Raw genomic sequence first — 15,674 nt, forward strand, 5'->3', positions numbered from 1 at the left:
ATGAAAATGCTATACGAATTCAGTTTTTTTATAATAATAATAATATCAATATATTAGAAAATATTTTTATTTTTTATTAGGAAACGGTAAAAAGGAGATTGGAAAAAAAAGATTTATTTTCAAACAAAAAAAACGAAAAAGAAAAAAAGAGGTGCATCGGATATGGTTTTCTGGGCAGATACATTTGCAAGTAGCAGAACCCGGCCACATACAGAATTATTAATCTGAATTCCCAATTAATTACCGGACACAAAATAAACTCAAGAAATCGAGAGAGACTCTCTCTCCATATATATTTATGGACGTATATATATAGATAACGCCTGTTATAGACCCAGTCAGAACGTCATTACAACATCTTCTCGCCATTGTCGTCTTCTTCACGTGATGACAACATTTCTTCTTCATCATCTCAACATTGTTGAGACTCACAAGTGAGCCTTAAATTGCCACTCCGCTTGTGAATTCACTCCACTGGCACTCTTACAATCTCCTCGACCACAATTAGTCGGATACCGATTTACTGATCGAATTAAATGGCCAAGATACCAATTAGGTTTAGTCGGGTGGCAGCGGCGTTTGACGAGGTGACGAGAGCAGTCCGCCTCTGCCAGAGCAGTGGCAGCGAGCACTCAGCTGAGGATGAAAGCCCTGTCAATCTCTCCGACCTCGTGGCCTCATTCATGGAGAGAGAGGGAGCTGAAGCGGTCTATCTAGAAGATGACGACACACAACATGACCCCACTTTAATGTCAATCAGCGAAGAGGGGAGCGAGAACTATAATTGCTCAGATGCTGAGATCCGTGACCAACTGCAGAATTTATTCAAAGAATCGAAGAATTATGGTGGTGAAGAAATACGTTCGGAGATTGAAGCTACGCTGGAGGTTATCAATGATAGAACTTCGTCACATGATACTTTCAAGCGTCGGCTGATGACCATTTTACGTGAGAGAGGATTTGATGCGGGTGAGTAGCATTAATATTGCAGATAAACATCAGTTTCACTTAGAAACAAATATAATGAATCGATATTACATCCTATGCTGAGTGCTAAATTTTGCATATTATCATTAAATTTCATCTCGTGCATGTTGATGGCACAGGTCTCTGCAAATCGAGGTGGGAGAAAACTCCTCAGTTCCCCGCTGGTGACTACCAGTACATCGATGTCAAGCTACTAGATGGATCCCGCATCATCGTCGAGCCTTTCCTTGCGGGAATCTTCCAAATAGCCCGGCCAACAAGCGAGTATTCCTTGCTGCTAGGTCTGTTTCCTAGGGTTTTTGTAGGAAGGCCTGAGGAGCTGAAGCAGGTGGTGAGGCTTATGTGCACCGCCATTAAGCAGACCATGAAGAGTACGGGGCTGTCCGTTCCCCCATGGAGGAAGAATAGATACATGCAGGCAAAGTGGTTTGGGTCCTACAAGCGGACTACTAACAAAGTTCGGTCTAGAGAGAGCTCGGGAGGGGGAGGAGTAAACCGGGCAGTAGGATTTAAGTCATTTCCAGGAATTTCATACAAGTGCCGGGAGGATTTTGCGTGCAAGAATTTGCTGAGGACCGGGCATTTGACTGCAGCGTTCAGTGGGAAGGAAACTGGCTTGTGAGTTGTGACTAGAAATGGTAGAGTTTGTGCAGTTAAATATGTTCATTTAGGGAATTATTTTGATATATTATTTCTGTTTTTCTCTCCTCTCCAAAGAACATTTTTTCTTCTTCGATCTTATGCTAGAATATGCAGCATTCTAGTGTTCAATTCCCCCCACCCCCCCACCAGTGGGAGATCTGTTTACAATTGGCAGCTCAGCAATACCATTCAACTAGCGTTGTGTATGTAAAATATTATATAGTATACATTTTCTCTCCATTTTGAAAGGATAAGTACTTTATTTTCAGTAATAAAGAAGGCACATATGTTTTCCATTGGCAGCTGATTCTCCATTTTGAAAAGATAAGTATTGGCAGCTGATTCTCCATTTTGAAAAGATAAGTACTTTTTTTTCCGATAATAAAGGAAGCATATAGGTCTAGTATAAGGAAAGAAAATAAAGATAAATAAAGGGGTATATAAGCCCCGCTGAAGAGGATCGAATCCAAAACCTTTTAGTTTCGGACGGCGCCTTATGCCACTGCACCAAGACCCCTTCCTCAAAAGATAAGTATTTTTGTAAGTTATATATAAGTTTTATGTGTCGATGGTGATACTTACGAAAAAAAAATGTGTTCATGGTGATATTGTCAATTAAGTTAAATTATCAATTTTTTGGTGCCTGACTCGACCAGGTACACCACTTTCTTTTTTTTTGGACTTTTTGAGACACCACCCATATATGCTGCTTCTTTTCTTGTTCTGCTTTTCTGTACTAGATCAAAGTGTTTCACTTATAATGGAAGAAAACAAAGGACTACTATGAGGCCGTGACTAACGCTTTAGTCATATAAAACTCAAAACGAACTCTTGGAGAGGACCAATGGCAAATATTGAGGAATCATAGTATGAATTGACCGTATTCTGGGCACTCATTTAGTAGAAAGGATGTATCTCCTAGTAGCATGAATTGAACTATACTCAGAGAATGAGAAAGCAAGGATACAAAGGTAAAAACTGAATATGAAGGACATTAATTCAGCTAAAAGAATATAAAGGACATTATGTTTATGTAAAACTGAGAGTTTGCTATAACATCCTGTATGTATACACATATATACTCACACACAGTTGATATAGCAAGTGCGTTGCACATGTAATATAAGAGTGCATTGTAGACAATTGGTATCACTTTAGTTTTCTTTGATAAACAACCATAATTTTTTTTTAATTACAATATTAAATTCCAAACTTCATATAATTTATATGTAGAATTTAAGTGTAAGAAAAGATTTTCAAACCTTTTACAAGCATCTAAGTTAGAAGCTACACGACGTTAGACAGATATATAGATCATTCATTTTCAATGAATCTAGTTGATAGTTCGCTGTTTGTTTTCATCTTCTTTTTTTTTTTTGGTAGAATATTTTTATCTAGTATTTAAAAACACAAAACTTGAATCTGTCAATATAATAATTCAACATGGAGTTTTTATTGGCCAATTTAACATGGAGTTTGCTATTTTGGTAAATGGACAAAAAATAAATTTAGCAAGAGAATTAATTGGTTCTTTTTTCTTTTTTTTTTTGTCAAGATTTTGTCCATAGATTTTGTCTAAAGCCATTAACATGGCCAACGTCTCCCTTTGCTATTTGCATCCATCCCTTAGGCTCCCGATTATCCGCTTCACGGCCCATACATGATGATTTCTTCGAATTCCAAATCAAACAATTTCCTATGTCTTTTCCTTGCATGATGAGCCGATAAAAATGCATTTTCTTGCCCTATCAAAAATTTTATCACGAACTTAGCCCACGAACGGACCGGTTACCTATTTGGGAGCTGCAAAGGATAGGGCATTCTGACCTTCTCCAGTTTAGAAGGCATTCTGACCGTAAACTAGATACTACTAGGAAGAGTTACCACCAAGAACCCAAGTAGTAGTCACATTTATGTGGGTCTCCAAAAACGAAAGAGAGCCTAATAGAAATTGTATGATGAGTACACCCTTCCCCCTTTTTTCCGTTGAGGATACGTAGAATATAACACATACTTCCTCCATTCCGAGTGCCTTTTTTTATATGATTCTCCGTCTTGCTTGCAATTTGGACTCTTCGGAGCTTAATGGCTTCAGAACTCTCAACGAGAGCACTAAGAGATGAGGTTCTGGTCCCCCGACTATGAGAGAGATTAGAGAACTTACAGAGAGAATGAGACTTAGAAAGTCCTCCGGTGGAAATGAGTTAGTTCTAACTTTCAGCGTTTTCCTATTTATACTCAGCTCCTAGCTATAAGTAGGTGGTTGAGGTGAGGTGCTAGGCTGAGCTCTGCCATAGGCCGAGCGACCATGAAACGGGCCCTGGGCTTGTTAAAGGCTAGCTGGACATGGTTACTGGGCCGACTCTTGTGCATTAAGCCCAATAGACCCGACTCTCTTACTCTTGTCCTTGTCATGAGCTGTATTATTTCATTTTCAAACATCAACTGCCTCGCCCTAAGTTCCAATATACTCTAATGAGAAGCATACTTCTAAATTACGGGGGGGCGCCAGTAAATAGACACAAGGAAACAAATAATCTAATCGATCCAATCGAAACATGAGACAAAAGAACTAAGACTTGCTATATACAAGAGGAAGAAACAAACCGGAATAGGCATATCAGTTTTCAAAACCATTAAAAACGAGAAAGGAAATGCTGAATTTCATCCTCGGCGGGAAGGGAAGAATGAACTATTTGCAATTGGCTTTTTCTCTACATGCCGGATCGTAACGGCCAATTGCAGTTCAATCCACCTTGTTCTCCCCTATTCTAGCTGAAACGGGTCACTTCGAACTTTAATTAGACTGCTGGTGAAAGGTTGGATAGTAGGCTTGACGACATGCATTAGAAATGAGAAAACAACATACTATTTTCGATAGGCAGATAACGTACTACTTTTATCTCGCCTTTCTTTTCTTTTTCTCTTTTTTTTTAGTTCGTTTCCTCGTGAAAACTATCTACCGGTAGATTACGTTCTCAAAAATCATCAAATGTTTTTGTTTGATAATATTATGTGAAAGTCACTATTAATTGAATGAAGTCATGGCAAGCCAAGATTGTTCCTCCCCTCCATTGGCCCGAGCACCACACTGCCACCACACATCTTGACCATCACCACATACCACATTTGTGCTCTAAGCGACCTCATCAGCGTAGTAGACCTTATCAAGGTGGATTCATATGTATGATGGCAATAGGGGAGCTCGCGAGAGCTCCACCAGTCTCTAACGATGGCCGAACTCATTGAACTTTCTTGTTGATTCCACAAAGTGAAAAGAGATTTTGATCCTCAAGTTTTAGTGCTTTTGTCATTTTCATCATATATCTATTTTTCTTATATTTGTGCCCTCAACGTTTTGCATTTCTTTTGTTTTGATCCCATTTTCAATTTTTGATGACGATTTCTATCCAAGAAAAAAAATTAATAGCTATAATTTACAAAGTACTGAAAAATATTTAGAGGGAAAAAAAAAAGCAAGGGGAACAATGGAACAGGTATAGGGCATGGGCGGTGAAGGTCCTTGCCGGGGGCCACCACCCGGTCGCCGGAGACCCCCATTCATATGAAGCATGAAAATTAAAAATAACCTATTTAGTAATCTATCATTGATTTTGGAAAATAAAAATAAATAAATAAATAAATTTTAAATAAAACATGGTCTGCCCAATTAGAGGAAGTAGAGGGTCGATTTGAGAGGGGATGGTTTCGCTGCTGGCGGCTGTCCCCCGTGCGAGGAGGTCTTTGCGGACCTCTTGGGGTTGCTGCCGAAGTCGCCTAGGCCAGAAGGCAGCGAAGCTCTCCTGTGGAATATGCCCCACTGCTCTCTCTTACAGGGAAAGCACACGTGTCATTGAGTCAGCTATTACGATAGCAAAATTCGGATAATGAGTGACCAACATGGATCCATTCAATCGATAGTTGTTCCCGTTAAATAAAGTATCGAGTTAATTCTAGTGAAAGAGAAAGTCTCCGCCCTAAGAATTTTATCTTTTAGTGAGCCGACGTCACTCGAACTCAACTATTCCGAGCTTGGACTTTTGAATTCCTGGACTTGTACAAAAAAAAAAAACAGAATATCATGTCAAAGAAAATAAGGGACATTGATGCATTTCTATGGAATTAATTAGAAGGATGCGCGATTGAATTAATTCTTTATTAATAAATACAAAGCAAAAGCAAAAACAAAAACTGCGCATTCTGCTTGTACAAGATGTACGACCAAGTCAACTAACACAGGCATCAACTGAATAACACGGAAGGAAGATTGGGACAGGTCAGGGAGCATGGGACCCACAGCATCAAACTGCACTAAATATGCAAGCACTTCAACCAATAGGGTCCTCTCCTTCTGCCACTGCACCGTCCCCCTCGTAGCACCCGAACTCCGCCCCCCACAAAAGAATTCTCCCGGCCTCGCCGACCCAGTCCCTCACGCCTTCCTTTTTTTTTTTATTTGCTTTTCTCTTACATCAAGAGCAGACAAAATTTGAACTATTACATCCCCAATTTAATGTCATAATTTATAAATAATTTATGTTATGTCTCGACAAATTAAAGAATAAAAATTGGCTTCGGCTCGTTTGCACCAAAAGATTTTTAAAAAATAATATTCTTCATCGTTTGTTGCGCTAGCCTTTTTTTTTAATTAAAATTTTAGTTATATATTTGATAGAAATGTTGATATCCGAAAATTCAATTATATCTTAACTAATTTAATTGAGCATCAGTCTACTAAGAAATAAAGTTCTTCTAGTATAAATTTTTTACATTTGCAATGACTAAAACCCGAGACCTTGCTTAAGTAAAACAAATGTCGAACCGTTTAAACTAACTCACGTTAGTAAAACGTTAGTTATTTTTAAATTATGAGACAGTGACAATTTATAACTTTTTCTCTGGATGCTTTAGAGATTATATGTGGATTTATTAGTGATAATCAACAGTATGGATTATGTATGCGCGTTAATAATACCTTTATAGCTTAATAGGTTTGCCTGTGTACAAGCCTCCCGTCGAGATACTGGCATGCCCGATTAATTTGAACTAACAATTGCCAATACATTTTCCTAAAACACCCATGTTACAATATTGACTGCACATGAACACCTTGGCTTTGAAAGATGTCTACTTTGACGAGGCAGGGAATTTTACCCAATGATACAAGTCACCAATTTGGAACCAATGGATTTTGAGTTTGATTTTTCTCTAAGACTTCCATGCCCCTTTATTTTGCTTTTCCTAAATTATACTATATAGTCCTCCAGTTTGAGCTATTCGGCCCACTAAAAATTAAAACTCTCACAGTATTAAGTTTCTCCATTCACAATATTCAAACTTAAGATCTGCTGAAGACGCTAAGAAAATTTTAAAATTTTGCATATAACATCTTCTACGTTAAATAATTTGAAATATTATTAAGTCAGTGGACCTCTTATAACAAAAAAATAAACAATTAATACGAAAGGTCACTTCTTTATTTATTTACTACGCTATTGAAGCCGTATGTTGCATGAATTTTATAAAGAAAATTTTATTATAAGAATCTAAGTATTGAGAGAATAATTGCTATCATTTTATAATTTATATTAGAGTATAGAAAATTTATTTTTATACTGTATAAACTTCAATAGGGTAAATTTAAAACCCACGCTAAATAATATTAATTGAAGAGTTCGAGCATATAATTCATGTAAAATACTTCATATACAAAATCAAAATCATCATCTAATTTATAGAAAAATAATTTTAAAATCGTAAAAATTAAAATTCTTAGCATTAATTAACGAAAGGATAATAATAATAAAACCTATAAATTTTTAAAGTTAGTATTAAGTTTATTTATCTCAATCACATTTCATGTATTAAGTTTCGTGAGTTTGAATAATTTTCGATAAAATGGGTTCGATGTGAGATCTCTTGATTGAACTTTTATAAAGCTAACAATGATTTTTAAAATTTATTTTTGAATTTTAAATAATTCCCCATTTCCTTAAAATTATGAATAATTATTTACTAATGAAATCCTTAGAGCTATGAAAATTTATTTACTTATGAAATAAAAAAATGATTAATATATTTTTTTGAATATATTTATTTCTTTATTGACTAATAAATAATTTCCATATTGTATATTAATATATTAAGACATTTACTATTGGATATAGATATATTTATTTTTTTAATAATTATTATTATTTAATTTCGATATTGCATATTAATTTTATTAAGATATTAACTATTTTATAATTATTATTATTATTATTGTGATTTAAAATCTATATTGCACATTAATTTATTAAAACATTTACCGTTTCATCCCTATTTAATAGAGTAGATACAACTTTAATATTTATATAGATTTTATTTGGGTTAATAACCAAAAAAGCATAAACTTTTCACATTTTAACAATTCTAGTACGAGCTTTTTTTCTTATCTTAAAAATGTACAAACTTTCAATTTCATAACAATTCTAACACAACGTTAAATTTTTCATTAATTTGGATGGAATCAAGGTAATAGAGAGCGTTAGCAATCCCAATGGAGGGGAGGGCGTTGGTGACCCCAATCGAAGAGTGATGATCGGGGTCGTGGCTTCACCTGCCGGAATCGGGGGAATCCCCAATTTGAGGGTTCTCCCGATTCCGGCAACCCTCCTCTGATCGGGGTTGTCGGCGCCTCCCTTCGATGGGGATCGCCGATGCCTTCTGTGACATTAATTATGTTCAAAGTAATGAAAACTTTGACTATGTGCTAAAATTATTATCAAATTAAAAGTTTGTACATTTTTAGGTTAAAGAAAAAAACTCGTGGTAGAATTGTTAAAATGTGAAAAGTTTATACTTTTTTGTAATTAACCCATTTTATTAAGACATTTATTATGGATATATTTATTTCTTTATAATAATAATTATTATTATTGGATTTAAAATCTATATTTTATATTAATTTATTAAAACATTTATCATTCTACCATATTAGAGTGGATACAAATTTATATAGATTAGTGTGACAAGTTTTAATTTTTATTTTTCCATGTACTAAAAAGATGAACCTTATATAATAATCGCTAACCATATAAAAGGATTGGATATTTAAAAGAAAAGGATAAAATAATTATACTGGTCCATACCAGGTTATAAAATTATTATTCCAATGTATTAACTTGGATAACGAAAAATTTTATCGGTTCTAAGGAGGCTTATGAATTTAATATATATAATAAAATAAAAAAATTAGTAAATAGTAAAAAGTTATGAATAACCTCACCACGAATTTCAAACTTGAAATTTTTTCATTACCTCTTGAAAAGTATATTGTTTTACCACAATCATATATATATTTACAAAAATATATAAATTATTCATCGAAAATGTACCGTCAGCAAATTATATTATTCGTGACCGATCAAAGCAATTGAGAGGGTTTAAAACTTTCTGAAAGTACCTGATGACCAAAATTAACCCGATATTCGAGTGGACAGTCGCGCCCATCAGACCGGGAATTTTAAAAAATAATTATAATAAGATTTAAAATTAGAAAGAGTTTTTTTTTTTTTTGCTGAATGAGAAAGAGATTAAAATCTCATCAACCTGTCAAAGTCCGAACCGCCCTGAAGAGCTGGTTAGACTTGCTGTGCTCTGGCTCTCTCTCTCTCTCTCTCTCTCTCTCTCTCTCTCTCTCACGCATTTCTCTCTCCGGAAAAGGAACCCTCGCTCGCACACCGCCACCCCCATGAAGAAGCTCTATCGGAAGAGCACCGTCTACCCCTCGCCGCCGGTCGTCTCCGACCACCTCTCCTTCCTCCCCGCGGCCATCCTCACACTCGCCGCAGCCCTCTCGCCCGACGACCGCGAGGTCCTCGCCTACCTTCTCTTGTCCAACAACAACAATAATAACACCGGCTGGGAACAAGGCAGCAGCATCCATCGAAGGCCCTCTTCCGCCGTCTCCCCCGCAGGAAAAGGCGGCGGCCAGAGAAGCTGCCTACCCGGCAAGAGCGACCATCCCCCGATGTTCAGCTGCGACTGTTTCGAGTGCTACATGAGCTACTGGGTCAGGTGGGACTCCTCCCCCAATCGGCAGCTCATCCACGAGATCATCGATCAGTTCGAGGATGGGCTCGTGAAGAGCAAGGGGTCCAACACTAAAACCAAGAAGGAGAGGAGGAAGCAGACGAGAGGGGCCACCGATTCGAAGCCGCCCTCATCATCATCCCGTGATCAGGATGGGTTTCCGTCAGAGCAGCGTCCGAAGAAGGACGACCTAGTAAGTTCGACATCGCAATCGGCCGACTCGGGGACTTCAGATGGAGGCACCACCGTAACACGCGGAGGCGAGGCGGCGGAGGAAGGGCCGGAGAAAGGGTCGGTGAGGAGGCTGGTGGGTTTTATAGGTGAGAGGATTTGGGGGGTTTGGAATTGATCTGAACCTATTCTATTCCGATGAAGTAACTGCAATAATAAACGCCTTAAAACAGACAAGGTTAGTCAGTGTCGGAGGTTTCATGTTTTTGTTACCTTAAAACAGTGGAAGACTTCTTGAAGTCCTCTGTGTAAGATAGGTTGTGTAATGTAATCTTGAAAATAGGTTCTTCTCATTCTTCCTTTTTGAGGAAGAATTTTTGTAAATTAAGTTACCCTTTTGGCAATGTAAAAAAGGAAAGTCGGTAGTTTGTTCCCCAATCAATAGGAGTTCAATTTTTTTTCCCCCTTTTACTAGTGTAAAAAATTGTAGTTCTGTCTAAATGGATTCAATGTTCATGAATCGAGTATGGTGAAATCAACTTGATTTCAACGCAGCTGAGCTTCCTCATCTAATTGATTGCTGTTCATGGTTCAATAGAGGAGGAATCCATCCACTGAAGTCAGTGTCAAGGCTGTCACATTTATGAATCATGGGTTTGGTATGGCAGTTAAACAATCAGTCAATTATGCATTTAAGGCGCTTGATCATGGGATTTGCCCTACTTTAACCCAAAAGTTCCTTTGATAAAATGTGACCCCAAGTGGGTTTAATTATGACCCGAAGCATGCCAAATCCATCATCCATTCTTTCATATTTTGTTTCTTTTCTTTCTTCATCATTGCCTCTTCTCATGTTTTGGGTCCAATTGAAAATTTTCTTGGGAAGACGGGAGCCGGAGTCTTTAGTTAATGGTACGGCTTTCTATTAGATGGTTTGTATGATTATCGAAAAATTTCTGTATCTCAATAAGCATAAATCATGGGATATTTCCACTGTCGTGGATATATGGGTGGGTTAGGTCGGAGCTGCTACGGGCCGTTGTCTGCTGCAAAGAGGACAGAGCTACTTTCGGTTGCCCGCATCTCAAAATTCTCTGCCCTGTCAAAGCAATGGTCCCTTCCTTTGTCGCTTTTTAAGTACGCCCTTGCCAGCCCACCTGACTTTGTTCCACTCAATGCATTCTTGTTTGCCCGCGACATTTGCGAAATGTCAATCAAAGGTTCATTTGCTACATCTATTTTTGCACTATAAGCATACTGATCCAGTACAAAAATATAACATCATGCTCAATCTTTTCCGAGACACGTTCCTGAAAACTCATCTATCTCTGATTCTAGAAAACGTGTTATGAATAGTTGAAGCCGTTACTCTCACAACACGTGCGTTTTTCGAAATTGACACTTGTGTTCTCCTTCCCATAAGATATGATATTACTTACCGTTTAATCCATATATATATATATATATTTAATTGTTACGTTCTCTAACCAGAGCAAAAGTAACAGTTGTTTGTATTGATGACATTCTTTTTATTGTCCATATACATATATATAGATACATATAAATTTCTTTTGATAGGTACTTCATGATACTCGGGACTGTGTAAAATTAGTAGATAGAATGGTTCTACCGCCAAAATAGTACTTTTTATTTTTTTTTGCTTGGAAAAAAATAGTACTATTTTAAATATTTTATTATCAATAACCAGAATAGTACATATATATAACATATGTGTTTTGTCAATAAAGAGAAGCGCTTATTTAGGACACTATGAATATGATTGAACAGTTTTTTGATCTTGTGCGGAGTATTCGTATTCCTTTATCGACCATGAATTACTTTAAGGACGGTAATTTCCAAAGGGCTGATCAAGTTTCTGATTTGAATATTATAGGACCCTTTTTGGTGGAATCATTTATCACATCGTACGTGATACTCTGCATTATTGATGAAAGGATCATGACCGCATAATCTTGCTGAGAATTAAAAGTCTCCGACAGGTAAATCGATACAAAAAAAAAAAATTATATGTGAATAGATTGGATTCATCTTCGTGTAAGCATACACTTTTGAGTTAAGCATAAGTCCAACCGCTCATATTACCGACTGAAAATCCAACATCTTATCAAAAAAGAAATTGAAATAATTGAACATATTTCACAGATTGTAATTTTAATTGTGATTTTAACATTCTAACGCAGGGCCTTTCTGAATTCATGGATAACCAAGATTTAGAAAATTCGTGTATATATAATATATATCTTATTCGTGTATATATATATATATATATATAATGTATATCTTATGCTATTATCTAAAGGAATTTTTTATATTGTAAACGACACAGAAATCCCCTAAAATCAACCTTATTGTAGAGAAAAAAGCAATTTATTTGATGTTAGGCGATCTTTTTGGGTTACTACGCACCTTCTTTATATGCTTTAGTTCATTTAGGGCTTTTGCCCCGTCAGCTTACCCAAAAAAAATGCAATTTATTTGCTTCTCTAATTAAAGGTTGGCCAATTTTATTAAAAAATGAAAATTTTAAAAAAAGTAATCTGAGCCTCTTCACAAATAATCAGGCATGATCTCCATATAATGACTAACCAACTTTTCAAAAAAAGCAAAATAAAAAGATTAAATCCAATTTTAAAATTTAAGCTAAAGCGACGAAATAAATACTAATTGTGCATAATAACCTGAAATCAATCTCGCACAAGTGAAACGCGAGCGAAAAGACTAATATATATACAAAATTAACGAAACATTTTTATTCTTCTGGAGAGGTGAAAATGAAGTGGGAAAAATGGGAAGACCTTTGCATGGGGGTAAGCCAAAGGAGGACGGGCTTCAGCCAGCCATAAAATTAAGAAAGGTGTGTGGGTGGGGGTAGGGTTTCTTCGATCAGAGCAAAGGATCCTCTATTAAAACTTAAAAGTATCCCCCGTTCAAAAGGAAAATGAACTCCAGTCCAAATTTCTTTTCGTTGTTCCCTATATGTGGAGGGCATCTATTCTCCTTTCCCCCCATATTTATTCTCCCAATGCATACAATTATTGACTATCAGATCCTTCCCCCCTTCACTTTTAGTTTTTTTTTTAAAAAAAAATTACTAACCCGCGAGCCAAAGAAACTTTCTGTTATAAAAATGATTCAAGAACTATTACAATAAAAAAAAATTATCAATAATTAATAAAACGGTACGAATAGTTTAACTAGATATTAAACTTGTGATATTTAGGTTAACAGGCGAGAACATGCGCCATTACGTTACGTCATTTTTACCTCTTGGGCAATGAATTCAAATATAGAGTAAAATACATTTTAATTCTGACTTATAAAGCGGGTTTGAACTTACCTTTTAACCTTCAAATTTTTATAGAGTACTTCATAACCTTACCATAAAATAAAATAAATAAGGTACCTAATCAAGCCAAACTCCGACCAAAATTCTATCCAAAAGAGGAAAGAAAGTACATTGTTTCAGATTAAACCAGCTCATAAATATTTGATACATCTTCCTTATGTTCACAAGCCATTAAATCTAGGGAGGCCATATAGTGAGGGATCATCGTCAAATTCCCAAGATTCGGAAGACCGCGATGCAGATGCTGACGTGAAAGAAAAAGGAGAAGAGGTGAAGTTGGAGCCTTCTCATCAGCAGCAACCCAGCCCTCGTAATCAGAAAGAGCAAAATTGATTGGAGCCTTTGATGACAGGAGGATCGGTCCCATATTTCCGAAATTCAACTGTTCTTTTTTTTCCTTCTCCTTTTGCAGATAATTAATTAATGGAGTGGCACTATTGCACTTTTTAATGTAACATGTGAGTGACATATGTTATCTTTTGACCAAAATTTTGGTTGAAATTTGATTAAGGGGCACCTTACTTATTTTTTGTAAGGTCAAGGGTATTCTGTAAAAATTTAAAGGTCACGAATCAAATCCAAACTCACCTCATTGGGCAGAAGCAATGTGCATTTAACTCTTACATATAGCATCACATATTATACGTGTAGGTGGAGCACGGAACATAGTGTCTGATAATTTTTGTTAGAGTAAATAGGCAATTTCGTCCCTAACCTTCGCAAGTTACATCAATTTCGTCACTGACTTTGCACTTTTGCATCAATTTCTTCCCTGCTACATCAAATTGGTCCTCGACTTTGCACGGTTACATCAATTTAGTCCCTGACTTTCCGCAGGTACATCAATTAGTACTACAGTTGCATCAATTTGGTCATTCTGTGGGGTGGTTGCATCGATCAAGTTCCAATGCAACATCAATTTTGTCCCCTGCCACATTAATTTGGTCATTGCCGTTAAGTATTAATGCTGACAGTGTTAAATGGTAGAAAATGTTACATCAATTTGGTCCTCATGCTAAATCAAATTAGTCCTTGGCTTTTTTTTTAACCCATCTGTCTTTGTTTACTCTTCTTCTTCCTCCTCTCCTTCTCATTCTTCTTCTTCAGCACAAATCTCACATGTTATGGCCCGACCATTCCCGAGGCTGAGGGCGATTGCCTTCAATCTGACTGATTTTGGGGCGGTGGGCGACAGGGTGACCCTCAACTCCGAAAGCTAAGGTGTATCTCGTTAGGTTCTGCAGAGAGAAAGCTTGAAGGCTCGTTAATGGTAGATCGTCGTAGCTATGTTATTTGACTGAAATTGCTATATAATTTCATTGCTTAGATCAATAGGATGCTCCAGGATCTTACAGAGCCGAATTTGGTTGAGTCGTTTGAAAAATATCGCATTATAAAGTCGGCTGCAGATATGATGAACTAGAGGATTCCAGCTAGTTTTTCGACCTGTTTTCTCCATATTTTTCACTTCCATTTGATTATAACTGTAGCATGTTGTTTAAGGTTTCCACAAACACCTAGAACACAGAAATCCGAGTCTTGTGGAGATAGAAACACTCTACCGAAGTTGGCCTGATAGGCTGTCCAGTATTATTCGTGCTTGTGACGCCCAGCAACTTCGGGAGGTTCGCGTGACATGTTTCGATCTCCATTTTTATTGATTTTTGTGCCTAAGAACTCGTATTTCAATTCCTATTTTCAGTAATTTTATGGGATTTTTCCAGAAATACAAGTATTTAACGTATTTTTTTAAATAAATGGAAGTTGTCGGGTTTTTGGGTCTCAGATGAGCTGAAACATGAATCTCAAGTTCTACAGAGGTTTCATCTGATCTCTGGAACACCGAGGAGACTAGCTTTTTAAAAAATCCGAGTGATTCACCGAAGGGAATTCGATGAGGAAGAGGAAGATGGAGGAGAGGAAAGTCTTTTGAAGTGGGACTGTGGGACGAAAGCGAAGGGGAGAGAGAGAGAGAAAGAAGATAAAGAGAGAGAAGACAGAGGAAGAAGATGATAATTTGGGGAAACATCAATTTGTCCAAGCGTTATATCAATTCAGTCCTTGAACAAATTTAACGGAATACTAATGCCATCTGTCCCTATGTAACTAGGGATCGATCTGATGTAATGTCAAAACTCAGGGACTTGTGTTGCGAAAGTCATGGATTAAATTGATGTAACTGTGCAAAGTCAGGGACTAAATTGATGTAACCGTACAAATTCGAGGACCAATTTAATGTAGCAGGGACGAAATTGATGCAAAAGTGTAAAGTCGGGGACGAAATTGATGTAAAAAATAAGTCATGGACAAAATTGAAGTAAATTGTGAAAGTCATGGATGAAATTGTCTATTTACTCTTTTTGCTACGATGCACACAACCTAAAAGGTTTCTCGAAAGACAGATTCCACAAGGTCTATTTGGACATACCTA

The 15,674-nt window shown here is 36.7% G+C and overlaps 2 protein-coding genes across 2 annotated transcripts; both read left to right on the top strand.

Moving 5' to 3' along the window:
• The first annotated feature begins 394 nt into the window (after positions 1-394).
• LOC116202733 lies at positions 395-1,925 on the top strand. The gene is made up of 2 exons (XM_031534340.1): positions 395-969; positions 1,107-1,925. Exons 1-2 carry the CDS (start codon positions 537-539, stop codon positions 1,607-1,609), a joined length of 936 nt encoding a protein of 311 aa, XP_031390200.1. The 5' UTR covers positions 395-536; the 3' UTR covers positions 1,610-1,925.
• Positions 1,926-9,227: 7,302 nt separating this feature from the next.
• On the top strand, positions 9,228-10,426 carry LOC116202213. Its single transcript, XM_031533660.1, has one exon. The coding sequence runs from the start codon at positions 9,365-9,367 to the stop codon at positions 10,052-10,054; it is 690 nt and encodes a 229-aa protein (XP_031389520.1). The 5' UTR covers positions 9,228-9,364; the 3' UTR covers positions 10,055-10,426.
• The last annotated feature ends 5,248 nt before the right edge of the window (positions 10,427-15,674 follow it).

The sequence above is a fragment of the Punica granatum genome, chromosome 4 (assembly GCF_007655135.1).
Source record: "Punica granatum isolate Tunisia-2019 chromosome 4, ASM765513v2, whole genome shotgun sequence".
In the NCBI taxonomy this organism is placed as follows: Eukaryota; Viridiplantae; Streptophyta; class Magnoliopsida; order Myrtales; family Lythraceae; genus Punica; species Punica granatum.